Source organism: Gopherus flavomarginatus, chromosome 12, assembly GCF_025201925.1.
Source record: "Gopherus flavomarginatus isolate rGopFla2 chromosome 12, rGopFla2.mat.asm, whole genome shotgun sequence".
Lineage (NCBI taxonomy): Eukaryota > Metazoa > Chordata > Testudines > Testudinidae > Gopherus > Gopherus flavomarginatus.
Window position 1 is genome coordinate 41907636 of NC_066628.1, and position 16537 is coordinate 41924172.

At 46.0% G+C, this 16537-nt stretch overlaps 1 protein-coding gene across 2 annotated transcripts in view; it reads left to right on the forward strand.

Moving 5' to 3' along the window:
• Nucleotides 1-16537, forward strand: part of TOM1L1 (target of myb1 like 1 membrane trafficking protein) — a 45661-nt gene that overhangs the window by 17034 nt on the left and 12090 nt on the right. For both annotated transcript variants that reach the window (XM_050920124.1, XM_050920123.1), the window contains exons 8-9: nt 6165-6298; nt 16170-16230. In XM_050920124.1, the coding sequence (XP_050776081.1) occupies nt 6165-6298; nt 16170-16230 (195 nt within the window). The remainder of the gene's footprint in view (nt 1-6164; nt 6299-16169; nt 16231-16537) is intronic.

Genomic DNA, 16537 nt, shown 5'->3' on the forward strand with positions numbered 1-16537 from the left:
TTCATCCCCTCCCTGGGTTGCCTTGAAGGACTTCACCAATTCCCTGGTGAACACAGATCCAAACCCCTTGGATCTTAAAACAAGGAGAAATTTATCATCCCCCTCCTTTCCCTCACTAATCCCTGGTGAGTCCAGATCCAATCCCCTTGGATCTTAAAACAAGCGGAAATTAATTATGCCCCCTCTTTTCCCCCACCAGTCCCTGGTGAGTCCATATCCAATCCCCTTGGATCTTAAAACAAGGAGAAATTTATCATCCCCCTCCTTTCCCCCACCAGTCCCTGGTGAGTCCAGATCCAATCCCCTTGGATCTTAAAACAAGGAGAAATTTATCATCCCCCTCCTTTCCCCCACCAATCCCTGGTGAGTCCAGATCCAATCCCCTTGGATCTTAAATCAAGCGGAAATTTATCATCCCCCTCCTTTCCCTCACCAATCCCTGGTGAGTCCAGATCCAATCCCCTTGGATCTTAAAACAAGCGGAAATTAATTATGCCCCCTCTTTTCCCCCACCAGTCCCTGGTGAGTCCATATCCAATCCCCTTGGATCTTAAAACAAGGAGAAATTTATCATCCCCCTCCTTTCCCCCACCAGTCCCTGGTGAGTCCAGATCCAATCCCCTTGGATCTTAAAACAAGGAGAAATTTATCATCCCCCTCCTTTCCCCCACCAATCCCTGGTGAGTCCAGATCCAATCCCCTTGGATCTTAAATCAAGCGGAAATTAATTATCCCCCCTCCTTTCCCCCACCAATCCCTGGTGAGTCCAGATCCAATCCCCTTGGATCTTAAAACAAGGAAAAATCAATCAGGTTCTTAAAAAGAAAATTTTTACTTTTTCTTCCTTAAAAAGAAAAGCTATCTCTGTAAAATCAGGATGGAAAATGCTTTACAGGGTAATCAGATTCCCATAGACCAGAAGGCCCCTCCCCAGCCTTAGGTTCAAAGTTACAGCAAATGGAGGTAAAAGCAAAAAGAAACATTTACAAATTGAGGAAACAAAAATAAGACTAACGCCTTGCCTGGCTAATTACTTACAAGTCTGAAACATGAGAGACTGATTCAGAAAGATTTGGAGAGCCTGGATGTACGTCTGGTCCCTCTTAGTCCCAAGAGCGAACAACAACAAAAACAAAGAGCACAAACAAAAGACTTCCCTCCACCAAGATTTGAAAGTATCTTGTCCCCCTATTGGTCCTCTGGTCAGGTGTCAGCCAGGTTTACTGAGCTTCTTAACCCTTTACAGGTAAAAGAGACATTAACCCTTAACTATCTGTTTATGACACTTCTAAAGTATGAGGACTACAAAACTCTATCAGCAATGGTTTAGGCCTCGAGTCCCACTTATTGTACACACAGCAATCTGCACTGTGGTTTTAGTGAGAGTGGAGTGTGGTCTAGGGATACAGCAAGGCAGTGAGAGTCAGGCCTTCTGGATTCTCTTCCTGTTTCACCATATGACCTTGAACAAGTAATATGACCTCTCTTTGTGCTTCAGTTTACCCAGCTGCAGAATGGATATTATAATACTTCCCAGCCTCACAGGAATGCTGGCTAGATGCTTGGGGTACTGCTATAAGGCAAGCAGAAATCCACGTCACAGAGCCCAGGCTTGCAGATCAGGGCTTGTCCTACAGTGCTAGAAATAGTTGTCTAGATATTTGGGTTGGGACTGGAGCTTAGGCTCTGATGCCTAGGCTATGAAGACCATAAGCCCAGCTCTGAGACTCGCTGCTTTGAGTTTCTCCTTGCTGTGTAGATGTACCCTTAATTCTGCAGCCCTAGAACTGCAAAGTAGCCTTCCTTCTGGTTTAACCAGCCAGTGGAAGATTTCCTCTGTGCAGGGGAATCCTTGTGTGGCATAGAACGGGCAGCTCCCTTCCTAACCCCTGGTGTGATACATGTTACTGCGAGGAAAGAAGATAAGGTCGGGACATACCCGGGCCTTGTTGCCCTCTAGCTGCTACAATGGACCTTCAAGGCCAGAGGCAGATGGGTGAGCATTAGACTGGCTCCAGTAAGCTCAAAGGTCACTTCTTCATAGAATCCTCCTCTCGAACTGCGTCCACTTAGCTGTTTGGCCAGCGCCCATGATCGAGGCCCTGATGTCTAATTTAATTAGTTCTTTGAGAACCTTGGGCAAAGACCCCCTGCAAAGGATTATTAGAATGTCTTTGCCTATTTTAAATCGATTTCTGGTAATGGTTTTGAAGTATATTTTGTAAAAGGAAGAATGCCATCACAAAGTCTGAGGAAGTGCGAGCAGATCTGCCTGCTGGCACTCAAATAGTTAAATTATTGGTTGGGGTAGGGGCAGGGAGTGAATTTCACTATTTATGAAGAAGTGAGTAGAAGCTCATTCCTTTTATATGTGTTTTATGACAGTATTTTCTATTCCTTCCTGCAACACCCTGAGATACTTATCACAGCACAAAGTGGCTAGAGAAACAAATGCGAGTTGCTTTTACAAGAATGAAATATGTTCTTTTCTTTGCATCTCAGCCTAGGTCACTCAGTTCAAGGGACTGTGTCCTTGTACAGTCATAGTTTCACTGAAACTGGTGTAGAACAGAACCCTTTGCTGAAGGAGTTGCATGCTTTAGGACTTAAAAGGAGATTTTTATTTTTTTTTTTTTAACTATCTGGCACCAGAGATCCAGGCTAGTCAGATGAACTGAAACTTAACAATGGGCAAAGTACAGCAATGCAAGTCCTGGCTGAGACCCTATACATTGATTAGAGCCCAGTTTTCAGGACTTGATTAGGACTTATGGTGTTGCATCATCCTTGTGCTTCAATTCTGAACAAAGGTGAATTCCATCCTCAGAAATGTAGTTGGGTACACACGCTTTTGGAGCAAAAATGGGCCGGTGTTACAAAAAAAATCCTCCAGACTCTGTTTGAGTACTGGACTATGCCCAGGACTCGGCTTCAAAAATTATTCTTTCTGCCTGCGATCCTTTTCAGTTAGCATGGGTGATTGTTGCTGGCTGAGAAGGATCCCAGGAAGGTGCAGTATCTGCTGTTTGTTCCCCAGCCGTACCTAGGAAGAGTGGGAACTTCGCCTTAGGAAGCCTAATGGAAAAGTGCATGAGGCCACAGCTTGACCCAGGCCAGGGGATCCTCCCCCCATTATACATTGGCCTGACTTAGTAAGGAGTGCACCTCCAAATCAGAAGCGAAGGTGTCTACCCCCATAGATCCCTCAAGGAGTCTTGTTAGGAGAGCAGTGAGCATTCTCATAAGCATGAGGCCAAGTCTTCCTCTAAATGATCTTCGAAGAAGTGAGATCCAGGCCAGCCTAAACTGAGCAGTTGCTCAGCCCAAGAGAACTTAATATGTCCAGAGTCTTAGAGGCTTAGGGTTAGGGTGTACTCGCCAAACCAGCAATCAATGAGCACCATAGTGACTGTTCCCACCAAAGTGATATCGGCCCTGTCATGGTGGAAGAATTCCCATCAGGTTTGCATCTGCGTTTCCTTTCTTGCTTCTGCACAGACAGGATGATTACGGGCAATGCATCCCTGTTAGGTTGAGGTGCCCACGTGGACAGCGGTACATTGCAGGGCACCTGGACATCTCAAATGTCCAGGATGTACATCAAGAGCCACGAGCAGTTTGAAGGTCTTGCAAAACCTTTCTCCTGTTCACTCAAGGTCACCATGCCTTCATTATGTCAGACAACATCACAATCAGCTCTTACATAACGAACAGGGAGAAGTGCGATCTGTCCCCCTGTGTGCAGAAACGTTGAGTCTGTGGAACTGGTATGTCAGCAATCAGATTACCCTGTTGGCCGTCTACCTCCCAGGAAACCAGAATGTGCTGAGAGTGGCTCTCTCAGCAGCCACTTTGTGGTCAATCACGAGTGGGAGCTTCATGACACTGGTAAACAATATTTTTGCTCTGTGGAGAATGCCCCATTAAGGACCTGTTTTTCTCCCAGACAAGAAATGCAACTTGTACTGTTCTGGAGGAGCCCTGGGTCACCACTCACAGAGCAACACTCTACTTCTTCCATGGTCAGATCATCTGAACTATGCCTTCCCTCCACTACCACCCTTACCTCGAGTCTTGTGCAAGATTTGGCACGCGTTATTCTCAATGCCTCAACTGGCCCAGACAGTTTAGGTTCCTAAACTTCCTATGCTTGTCATCTCGAACACCAATCATTATTCCTACATTTCCCAATCTCCTGACTCAAAGAAGCGGCAAAATCAGGCATCCCAACCCACGGGCACTTCATCTCAGAGCTTAGTTTTATCCTTAGAGCAATTGTGTTCTGAAACTGTATAGAACATCCCTTCTATAGTAGGAAGGAGTTCACTAGGAGATGTTATCTAGCCAAGTGTAAACCTTTCTCTGTTTGGGTGCATCAAAGGCGTATTTCTCCAGAAGCCACAGATATTCCTCTCATTCTGGATTATATTCTTTCCTTGAAGACAGCAGGCTTGCTCTCAGTTCCTTACGGGTCCACATGGCAGCAATCAGTGCATACCATCTGCCTATTCACAGCTACTCAATCGTCACGCACCCACTGACTAGCAAATTCTGGAAAGGTCTAATCGGAATTTTTTGCACCTATAAAGAAGCCTACTCTTCAATGGGATTTGCACCTCGTTCTCTCACTAGGCCTTCTTTTGAATTATTAGCCTCCTGCTCCATGTCTCTCCTATCCAGGAAGGTGGCATTCCTGGTAGCCACCACCTCAACCAGGAAGGCTGGTGAGTTTGGGGTATTGATGGCAGATCCCCCTTACATTGCAGTGCATAAGGACAAGATTTCATTGTGTTTACACACTAAATTCACCTCCACAGTCGTCTGAGTTTCACCTGAACCAGTCTATCCACTTACCAGTGTTCTTCCCAAATCCTCACCCCTCCTCAGAAGAAAGGAGGTTCCATTCTCTGGACGTTTGATGAGCCGCAGCCTTTTACCTGCAGACAATGAAAACAGGTGGGAAATACCATAGACTTACTGGTCACCATATTGGAAGAGGTCTGGTTATATCCTCTGAAAGAATCTCAAACTGGATCTGAGGCTGTGTTTTGCTCTGCTAGACGATTAGACAGCTGATCTTTCCACAATAGAGCAAGCAGTGTCTACAGTACTACTTCGAGGAGTGCCTCTTCTTGATATTTGTGAGACAGCTACACAGAGCTCAGTCCTCGTGTTTGTGAGACACTCTGTATTGGCACAGGACTCCTCTACTGCTGCATCTTTTGGAATAGCAGTCCTTCATACAGCTCTGCCATCTTTGACCTCACACCTTCCTCCTATTTAAGTAGTGCTGGTCAGTCACCCACATTGGAATACTCATAGGGACTAGCACTTGAAAAAGAAGAGAGTTACTTGCCTTATAGTAACTGGAGGTTCTTGGAGATGTGTAGTCCCTATCTGTATTCCACTACCTTGACCTCCTTCCACTAAAACAACAAGGAGTCCGGTGGCACCTTAAAGACTAACAGATGTATTTCGGCATAAGCTTTCGTGGGTAAAAAACCCTTGCATCTGAAGAAGTGGGTTTTTTACCCATGAAAGCTTATGCCCAAATAAATCTGTTTAGTCTAAAAGGTGCCACCGGACTCCTTGTTGTTTTTGTGGATACAGGCTAACACGGCTACCCCCTGATACTTGACCTCCTTCCACTGCACTTCAGATCTTCTCTGATTTGCAGTGAGGAAGGAATTGGAAAGGCGATTTGTCTGCCCCACCCTTATCTCCTCAATCAGAGTAAGCCAGGGCAGATGTGCAGGCTAATGGACACTGCTTTCAAAAGTCTCTGGCTCCAGGCACATAGCATCCATCCATACCCACAGTGGAACATGACTAGGGACCACACCTCTCGGGCACCTCCAGTTACTATAAAGTACGTGACTTCTCTGTGGAGGAGGATGACTTTCCAGAAACAAGGCTGGGTTATGAGTTGGGGTATAGGAGTGCTGGTCATGGTGATAGCAATTATCAGCTGCATTTTGTAGGAAGTGGTAGGGGATCAAATATAAGGGATTTGGGGCTCACCCTTTAAACTGTATGTGGTCATGTGAATTAGACAATGCATTATCCTTGTGTCTCCCGCACCCAAAAGTTTTTATAATTCTCCTCCCAAACTGACAAGTGTGAGAAACCACAATGATGATGGTTTTGGTTTTTTTCCTGGAAAGAAACTGTACAAGATATGTCGGGTGATGCAGGAGAGGATCGTAGAACTGCTGGTGGCAGTGCAGAATGAAGATGTGTTAGCTGAATTAATACAAGTGAATGAAGATCTGAATAACGTCCTCCTGGGCCATGAAAGGTAAATTTATTAGTGAAACCTGAACCTGTCTTTTCCACTTTGGTTTCAGTAACAGGTTCTCCTGACTGGGCTGACCAAATCTGTTTTAAAAAAAAAATGTAACTCGGGTATAATGTTTATGTCATGGTGCAGGGAAGCTGCACCTGCATTCCCCCTCCAGGGTCCAGCAAGGGCACCCACTCTCAGGCATCCAGCTCCCCAGTGATCCCTTCCCTTGGGTGGAAACACATGATCTTTCTCCCTGCTGACCAGACTGTTTCCAGGTTGCACAGTTCCCTGCCTGCCCTGTGAATTCTCCAGCAAACTCCTAAGATACTTAAACTTAATCCAATTAGGTATAACTGAATTCAGGTTTGTCCAGGATATTGCAGGAAATTTATATCTGTTACAGTTTAATCTGCTCTTTCAGGGTGCAGTTCACCCTTCTGCAGAGGACTAGCATGAGGCATACGGGCCATTTAAGTGCCCCTTGAGCTCTAAGGGGCTTAAATGGTCCATATGACTGGTGCTGGCTGTCTCCAGAGAGATGAATTGCATCCTCCATCAACAAGGAAGGAACAGCTCATTCCTTTTTGTGTTGTACTCAGGGCTGGCTCCAGGCACCAGCAAAACAAGCAGGTGCTTGGGGTGGCACATTTCTGGGGGCGGCAGTCTGGCGCCAGCCATCATAGGTGCCGACTCTGGGGTATGGGGGAAAAGTGCTCCCAGCTCGCCTCCACTCCGCCTCCTCCTGCTCCCCTGAGCACGCCGTCATCACTCCACTTCTCCCTCCCTCCCTCCCAGGCTTGCTGCGCAGGAAACTGGTGTTTCGCACAGCAAGTTTGGGAGGAAGGAGAAGCCAAGCAGTGACCGCTTGGGGGAGGCGGCGGTGATGGAGCGAAGGTGAGCTGGAGCGGGGAGCGGTTCCTCTACCCGCTGTTACTTCCTGCGTCCCCCCCACCCTAGCTTACCTCCGCTCCACCTGCTCCCCTGAACGCGCTGCTGTTCCGCTTCTCCCCCTCCCTCACCCGAGAGGGAGCAGCGGCGCACCTGGGGGAGCAGGCGGAGTGGAGGTGAGCTAGGGCGGGAGTTTGGGGGGGCCCCCAGGAAGCAAGGGGGGGGAATGGGGCATGCCCAGGTGAGGAGTCGGGGCTGGGGATTTGGGGAAAGGGTTTGGAAGGGGTGGTGTTGGGGCAGGGCCAGAGGCAGGGGGGCATGAAAAAAAGGAGGGGCGGCCAAACGTTTTTTGCCTGGGGCAGCAAAAATCCTAGAGCCGGGCCTGGTTGTACTTATATTTGTCTGCTGATCTTGTCTCTCCAGGTACTTGAGAAGCAGCAGACAGGTTAAAATTAGTAGAAGGGTCCCTAGAATACCAGCTTGCAGGGTAAACCAAAGTACTGGCGTAGCTGGGAATAATAAAGCATGAGGAAAGAAACAGGCTCTGAGTCCTTCCGTTAGCATGGGACTCGGATACAGTGGATTTGGCTTCAGTCAATTATAAGCTCTCTTTGTTCCTTTAGTTACCCACATGCTGAGCTTAACTGCAGTGTGCACATGCTCCTAGGGAAGACAGACAGTTTTACTGCAGGCATCAGCCAAAGGGTGGAGTTCCTGCTTCCTTAAAAGGATCACATGCGGCTCTCCACAGTAGCAAACATGTGATTCTACCCCCCACTGCAGGCACAAATATGTATTATTTCACACAAGGAAATCCTGGATGCTTGTGATGTTGACATCTGCATTTATTTACTTATTGATTTCATCAGTGGGATAACTAGGGCTTAGAAAATACCAGAATTTCAGCATTTCGCAAGCAACATATAACAGAGATCATCCTGGTATATCAGGATTAGTCTTAGCTGTGAATGGATGGCTTTCCTAACCAGAGGTAAGATGACCATGTTCTAAAAACCATTCTACAGCACCATGTGGGTTGGGGAACAAATTGAAGCCTTGTGCTTCCCACATAGGGAAAATTAAGCCTTTCAAGGAACATTGAACTCCTTGGTTTTGGGGCTGGGCAGAGTGGAGTGCACTGATGAGACCACACTTTTCTTCATCCATCAGCTATGAAGTAGATTGTCATCAAGAAGACCAACTTCTCGCGTATTTAACACTGCACAGGACACCACACATTTCTGGCAGGCCTTGGAGACATGTTGTCCTGTCACATACTCTGTTCAGTCACTCAGCTGAGGAACTGTCAAAGGGGGGCATATTAGAGGACAGTGGGGTGATCTGGGAGAAGGAGAGTAGAATAAAGAGGAGTTGCAATGACCAGGAAAGGGAAGAGGAACACAGTGGTGTAAGGGAGGGGAGGAGAGCTCCAATTAATGTCTTGTTCTTGTTTGCCTTCTGTCAGTTCCAGTTTATTTCAGAAGAACTTTGATTAACCTCTTCATGCCACAATCCTTAGTGCTTTAACACTTGGAATGTGTGCTCCAGGTGTATATCACAAGATTGTTTTTCCATTGTGTGACTTTCTGATACAGGAGCAATTTTTGTGGAAACTCTGAAGCTGCTAATAGCATGAACTGAGAGGCTCTTAAAAGCTGCTTTAGGTGCTGTTAAATCTGTGCAGTATTGCTGTTCTGTCCCTGTAGTGGGTCTTAGGAAAATGCAAATAAAATGTGTTCCCTCTGGAAAATAACCCTGACCTCTGAGAATTTGCACAGTGAGCTTTTGGTTGTAGCAGGGATGACAGCATATAGACAGTCAGCAGCGGGTACGATGAAGCAAAGCTATTAATAAGTAAAATGATGGACTTAGTTTTTTGAGGGAGAAAGAGAGAGTTAAAGACAAAACAAGAACCCATCTTTAATGGCTCTGTCTGGCTTACAATTTTGGCTTTGGGACTCTCATTAAAGTGCCATGAATATGTTTGGTTCTGTATTTGTACAGCCCCTAGCACAATGGGTTCATGATTGGCATTCCTAGAGCACTACTGCTATACAAATAATTATCGTAATAACAATATATATGTTCAAAATAATAACATAGAAGTTAATGTGCATCATGTGGCTTGCACTTAGTTAATACTTCAAAATTTCTTGATTTTCTGGTTTTAATTTGGATTATTATTGTTGTTGTTGTTTGTTGGTATTATTATTATTATTTTATTATTATCATTAACTGAGTCTATCCAGAAGAATGCCAGAACATTTTTCAGACTACATAATAGCTTACTTTTTTTTTATACAGTGTTTTTTCAACAGAGGACCAAAGCATTCTGCAGAGATGGGTGACGTTAATTCGTCCACCTGAAATACCTATTAAGTGAATCAGTAAATATCGTTGTCCCTATGTTTACAGTTGCAGAAACTAGTGTCACTCTGAGTTAGTTTCCTAGAGCACAGAAGAGCTCTGTGTAAGCTCAAAAGCTTGTCTCTCTCACCAACAGAAGTTGGTCCAATCAAAGATACTCCTCGCCCTCCTTGGCTCATTGATTATAATGGCATTTAGTCAGGGCAGCAGGTTTAGACTCCTGCTGTCACAAAGAATGCTGTGGGATCTCTCATGATCAGGAGGAGTCAGTTCTCCTGTGCAACATCATCTACACTAGGAGTTTCCAGACCTGTAATTTGCATTGGGTGCAACTCCATCGGTGGCAGCCCTGGTGGAAGTTGCGGTGTAGAAAAGGCTCAGGCAGGTTCAGATGTTTTTATCCCTGTATAATTTAACTTAAAGATTCAAGGATTCCAAACTTGTTCAATACACCCACTTCTAAATAACAGCACTGCAGAACACCGTCCCAAAGGCCAGAGCAGACTTGTCTCTGTTTCACTGTGGATTTACTGACTTGGAAAAACATGGTGATTTCTACACTGATCAATTATGGCATCCCTTCAATCTGTCTCAGTTGAAACCAATATTCTGTTATGTATTACACAGCTGGATGATTAATACATACTCACCCCTAGTATGTTTCCTTTTAGGCCTATCCATAAGGGATTATGAACAGAAAGCTTTGCAATTTTAAAAAATAAAATGTTGCATTAGTGGCATCTGGAAGGTTACGGACTGTATTTTGCACTGACCACTGCTTTGGCAACATCTCAGCCCACGTCCACACTACAGGGTAAAATCGATGTTAATAAAATCGATTTTATAAAGCAGGCTTTATAAAATCGATTTTGCGCGTCCACACTAGGGCTACTTACATCGATGTTGAGCGTCCATGTTCCCTGGCGTCCATCTTTTCCCTGAGCGTTGCACTCTGGGTACCTATCCCACAGTTCCTGCACGGGTCCCTGCCCTTTGGAATTATGGGTTACTAGCCCAGTGCATGATGGGATCAAAGTCCCCGTCCTGGGTGGTTCTGGGTACAGCCCCCCCCCCTTCCTGTAAACGGCACACAGTCAGTTCGCGCTGTTTTTACTGGCTGCAGTGAGGGAAACGCCATTTTGCAGCAAGCATGGATCCAGGTCTGCTCTTGTCCTTGATCGCGAATGCTGTAAATAATTCACGCATTCTCGTTCTATCACTGCTGACCCATGATGCAGAAATGCAAGAGAGAATGCTTGAATGCGGGGACGACAGCGATGACGAACTGGAGAACGAGTTTTCTGACTCCCCGGGCCCCTGCACGTTGGAGCTCCTGACGGTTACGGGTGAGGTTCTACCCGTTCCGCGCCGCTTTTGGGCACGGGAAACAAGCACTGACTGGTGGGACCGCATAGTCCTGCAGGTGTGGGACGATTCGCAGTGGCTGCGGAACTTTCGCATGCGTAAGAGCACTTTCTTTGAACTTTGTGACTCGCTTTCTCCTGTCCTGAAGCGGCATAATACCAGGATGAGAGCAGCCCTCACAGTGGAAAAGCGAGTGGCAATAGCCATATGGAAGCTTGCAACGCCAGACAGCTACCGGTCAGTCGGTAATCAATTTGGAGTGGGCAAATCTACTGTGGGGGCTGCTGTGCTGGAAGTATCCAAAGCAATCATTAAGCTGCTGCTTCGAAAGGTTGTGACTCTGGGAAACGTGCAGGCCATTGTGGATGGCTTTGCTGCAATGGGATTCCCTAACTGTCGGGGGGCCATAGATGGAACCCACATCCCTATTTTGGCACCGGAACACCAGGGTGCCCAGTACATTAACCGCAAGGGGTACTTTTCGATGGTTCTGCAAGCCCTGGTGGATCACAAGGGACGTTTCACCAACATCCACGTGGGATGGCCAGGAAGGGTTCACGACGCACGTGTCTTCAGGAGCACTACACTGTTTAAACGGCTGCAGCAAGGGACCTACTTCCCTGATCAGAGAATAACAGTTGGAGATGTCCAAATGCCTATTGTTATCCTTGGGGACCCAGCCTACCCCTTGATGCCCTGGCTAATGAAGCCATACACAGGCAGCCTTGACAGTGCTCAGGAGTTGTTTAATTACAGGCTGAGCAAGTGCAGAATGGTGGTAGAATGTGCATTTGGCAGGCTTAAGGCGAGATGGCGAACGCTTCTTACTCGCTCAGATCTTAGCCAAACCAATATCCCCTTTGTCATTGCTGCTTGCTGTGTGCTCCACAATCTCTGTGAGAGCAAAGGGGAGGCCTTTATAGCGGGGTGGGAGACTGAGGTAAACCACCTGGCCGCTGATTATGCGCAGCCGGACACCAGGGCAATTAGAAGATCTCACCAGGATGCTGTGCGCATCAGAGAAGCACTGAAAAGTAGCTTCCTCATGGGCCAGGGTACAGTTTGAATGCTGATTTTCCTTTCAATTGATTGCTGCCCTCCCCGTCTATGCGGTGTTGCTGCTGCAAGATACTTTGCCTGCAGCATTCCTCAATTGCTTGCTTAGGTTACTTGCAAGAGCTGTCCATTGGAAAACATATACTTCTGTATTTCCCATTTATTACCTACCTCCACCATTAGCTGCTTCCGTCTGCTGCTAGGCACAGTACCTGCAACCTTCCTTAACTGCTTTTTTATTGAAAATAAAGTTACTACTATTTGTTACAAGAATTGTGTTCTTTATTTAAAATCAGACCCTTTCATCAATCAAGCATAATGTTTGTTGTTACAATACTGTGCATGAAATTTCATAACTCATTGTTCTATGGGGGACGGAGCGAGGGAGGTTTGGAGGAAGGGGGAGGGAGGTTTGAAAGAAGAAAGTGCATCAGAGAAGACAGAACAAGAATTCTCATGGACCAGGTTACGGTATGGCTGCTTTCTTTGTTTTCCCTGTATTGCCCATATCCCCAATTGTCAAATCCTGATGCTGATAACTAGCTTCCGTGCAGCTTTCCAAAGCTGCTTGCTTTAGTTCATTACCAATCTACAGTCACACTGACTTAATAGCATGACCTGAGAGTAAAAAATAGGCAAAGGTGCCATGGTAGAAGTTTGGATCATTAGAGGAGGGAAAAAACAGGACACAAAGGGCTTTTCAATCTAATGAAAGCCTTCTGGTTGGAGTGTCCGCAGCGGTGGAGGGGGCTGGTGCAGAGAGCCTTCCCCCACGCGTTCTTACACGCCTGGTTCTGGAAGGTGTGGGACAGGGTGAGTACTGAGGGAGGTTATACACGGGCTGTAGGGGCATTCTGAAACCACGGAGCTCTTGCAGCATATCGCGGAGGATGTCAGTCTGATCACGAAGAAGATCCAGAGTTGCTGCTCGCCAGCGCTGATCTTCCTGCCACCTGACATCATTTTTGGCGTCCCTCCTGTCTTCGCGTTGGTCCCTCCTGTCTTCGCGTTGGTCCCTCCTGTCTTCGCGTTCACTGGCAGCCTCCCTGTACTTTGCGACCAATTGCTTCCATTCTCCCTGCTGAGCTCTCTCTGTACGGGTTACTGCCATAATTTCGGTGAACATGTCCTCACGCGTCCTCCTTTTCCTCAGTCTTCTTATGATACCCCCCCCCACGTAGATGAGAAGCGAGAGGGAGGCTGGAGAAATGTGCAGCTGTGTGTGGGGGGGTGGGGTTTGGAAAGAGTGATAAAAGAATCATAAGAGACACATTTCACACAACCATGCATACAGTCTCTCCCCTCACTGACCTGTGCCTGTTACCGAACCTTGAACATTTTACTTTACCAAAAGGTCACCTTAGGATTCCTTTAATACTTATTGCTTGTGGCTGAGGACAGAGAGTTCTGCTCAGACGCAGGTCAGGGGAGCACACAGACCATGTCCGGAGAAAATGGTAAGTTAATAATGGCTAGTAATCCCTGTAGTAGATTGTACTGGTAATCAAGCTACTCTCCTTCCCTGGTTTGCTCTCGCGTTCCCCGAACCACCCAGCAAACCGCAGGCAAGGAGCCCTGCTTGTTCGGGGAACGCGAGAGCAAAGCAGGGAAGAAGAGTAGCTTCCCGCGGTTTGCTCTCGCGTTCCCCGAACCACCCAGCAAACCGCAGGCAAGGAGCCCTGCTTGTTCGGGGAACGCGAGAGCAAAGCAGGGAAGAACAGTAGCTTCCCGCGGTTTGCTCTCGCGGTCCCCGAACAAGCAGGATGAATCCGCCCTGTAACAATGGAGACTTTTCTAAAAACCACCTCATGGGTCACTGTTTTAGGAAAGGTTTTTAATCTACTTGGTCAGTGACTCTAAGTACAGGTAGTGATTTGAAGCACCCAGTAAAAAAGGCTTACATTAAACTGAAGCTTTTAGTAAAAAAAATTACACTCACCAGAGGATGGTCCCTCAGCTTCATTTTCTGGAGTACTGCCTTGAGATGGCTGGCAGGGAACCTCAGTAAGGGTGAGGAAAAGATCCTGGCTGTTTGGGGGGATAAAATGCTCTGTGCTCTCTGCTGGAGCCTCCTCCTCTTGTTCCTCATCATACTGATCATCGCCATCAAATAAATCTTCCGTAGTTGCAGGAATCACAACGCCCACCTCTGAATCAACAGACAAGGGGGGGTTCGTCGTTGCGCTGTTCCCCAATATTGCGTTAAGCTCGTCGTAGAACCGGCATGTTTTGGGGGCAGAGCCTGACCTGCCCTTTGCTGCTTTGGTCTTCTGATACGCCTGTCTGAGCTCTTTCACTTTCACTCGGCACTGTAACGAGTCCCTGGTATGTCCCCTCTCCCGCATGGCATTAGAAATTTTTTCAAAGGTTTTCTCATTTCGTCTGCTCGAGCGCAGTTCTGAAAGCACTGACTCTTCTCCCCATACAGCTATCAGATCGAGTAACTCCTGTGTGCTCCATGCTGGAGCTCTTTTCCTATTTTCAGGAGACTGCATTCTTCTCTCTGCTGCTGAGAGCTCCACGCTGTGCAAGCAGGAAATGGAATTTCAAACTTCCCGGGGCTTTTCCTGTTTACCTGGCCAGCAGAAGAGTACCTTTACCTGTGTAGAGCGGCCACTAGAGCACTGTGGGATACGTCCCGGAGGCCATTAACTTCGATGGCCGTCCACACTATCATAAAATCGATTTTAAAAAATCGATTTTGGGGTTACTCCTCTCGTTTTGATGGAGTTCCAAAATCGATTTTAGGGACCCTTAAAATCGATTTTATGCACTTTGTAGTGTGGACGGTTACAGCTTTAAATCGATTTAGAGCTCTTAAAATCGATTTAAAGCTCTAGTCTGGACCTGGCCTTAGTTACTATGGCTAAGAATGACCACATTAGAAGCAACAACTGACCAATTACATTGCAAGCCTTGTGTCTCCTTCCCACCAGACAACCAACCTTCAGAGAGTGTTATCATTTTTGCAAATGCTTCAGTGTGTATAACTTGCGTTTAGTTTTTGCACAAATGTCTTATCTCTGTCACGCAGATGCTGTAACGAGTGGAACCAGTGGCTGGCTATGCAGTAAACAACGACCATCTTGCCCCATCCTTCCTTTTTTTATTTGACTCTCAAACCTCTTCCAAATGCTTTAGCCAAACTGTCATTGTATCTTCCCAGTGTCTTTCTCACAAACTTTCATGCTATTCTTCACAATATTTCATTCAGTTTGATTCGTAAGTTTCGTGTTTGCAGCTGCGGGTTATGTTTTACAATTCACTCTTTTAAGAGGGTTTTTCATTTCTCATCTAAGGAAGTTTGTCATGTTAGTAAAATACAAATGAGTTTCCCTTTTGGTTTCTGTAAATTCTATTTATCCAAACGTTGACCTAGAATCTTCTTAATACGGACGATTAACATTTTTCTTGGAAAGCTGAAACTTCCCCCGAATTATGAATAATAGCTTGTGGGTATGCCTCAACAAATCCCCAGTGAAACAGTTCACCCGTTGATTGAAAGGGCAAATAATTGCGCGTGGGAGTGTGAAATTGATCAAAGACTGTTTTAGCATTCTCATGCAGTAGTACTGTACACTTATTTAACTGTCATTTCTGACTGCAGGTGCGTTGTACCTCAAAGCTGCTATACATGTTATTTGCAGTGGTTTCTGCTGGCTTGGTTAATATTTGCTACATAAGGATTTATTATTTAGAATAGGAAATCTTCAGTGTGCCCTTGAACACACCGGCGTGTGAGATGCTAAACATTATATAGGTATGTTTTAACTAGTTGCAGCTGTTAACATACATTTGAGTGGCAGTATGACTGCTTTGAAGCAAGTCACATTGCATTTCCTGTATCTGATTATCAACAAAGATTCTGGGCAGAGTCCCAGTGAAGTCAGGGACAATGGTCTCTGCGTGTGTAGTCTACTGGCCTGCTGCGTGTAACCATGGCTCTAGTGGTTTTGATAGCTCTACCATAGTAGTTCTTCCTTATGTCTAGTGACTCGGAGCTGTGGTTCTGGTTCTAATATTCCTACTGAGGATGTTAGTGTCTGTATGTGCGTTTGGCTGAGGCTTGTTAAATACTTTGCTAGATCCTTTTGTAGAATCAGACCTTTGCAGTAACTGCTGGATTTTTATGAATGCCCCTTTCTTTTTGAGTGATGCACCTGAGATGTTTAAGACTCAGTTATTGACAATGTTCCCTTTCCAACAGGTTTTCTCGGAACAGAGTGCGTTTCTTGGAGAATCAGCGAATCCAGCGTGAGCAAGCAGAGGCGAGTAGTTAAGGACAAATCCCATCAACTTCAGGATAAGGATCTGGCTAAGATTTTATAAACCAGAGCTTTTCCTCTTGTTTGTTGCAACAAATGTGCTTGTGTGACCTAAGGAATTCTATTTGCTTGCTATCCTCTGTTGGATTCAATATTCTGTCTCCAACAGAGGATAATCTTGCTCTATTAATTTGCAAGAGTTCCACTTCCAGAATCTCATTTTGTAGCACAAGTATCAAATTAGCTTCAAATATAACATGGAGAATAGGAAAGGACAACTGGAAAAGAGAGAAAATCTATTCAAATACAG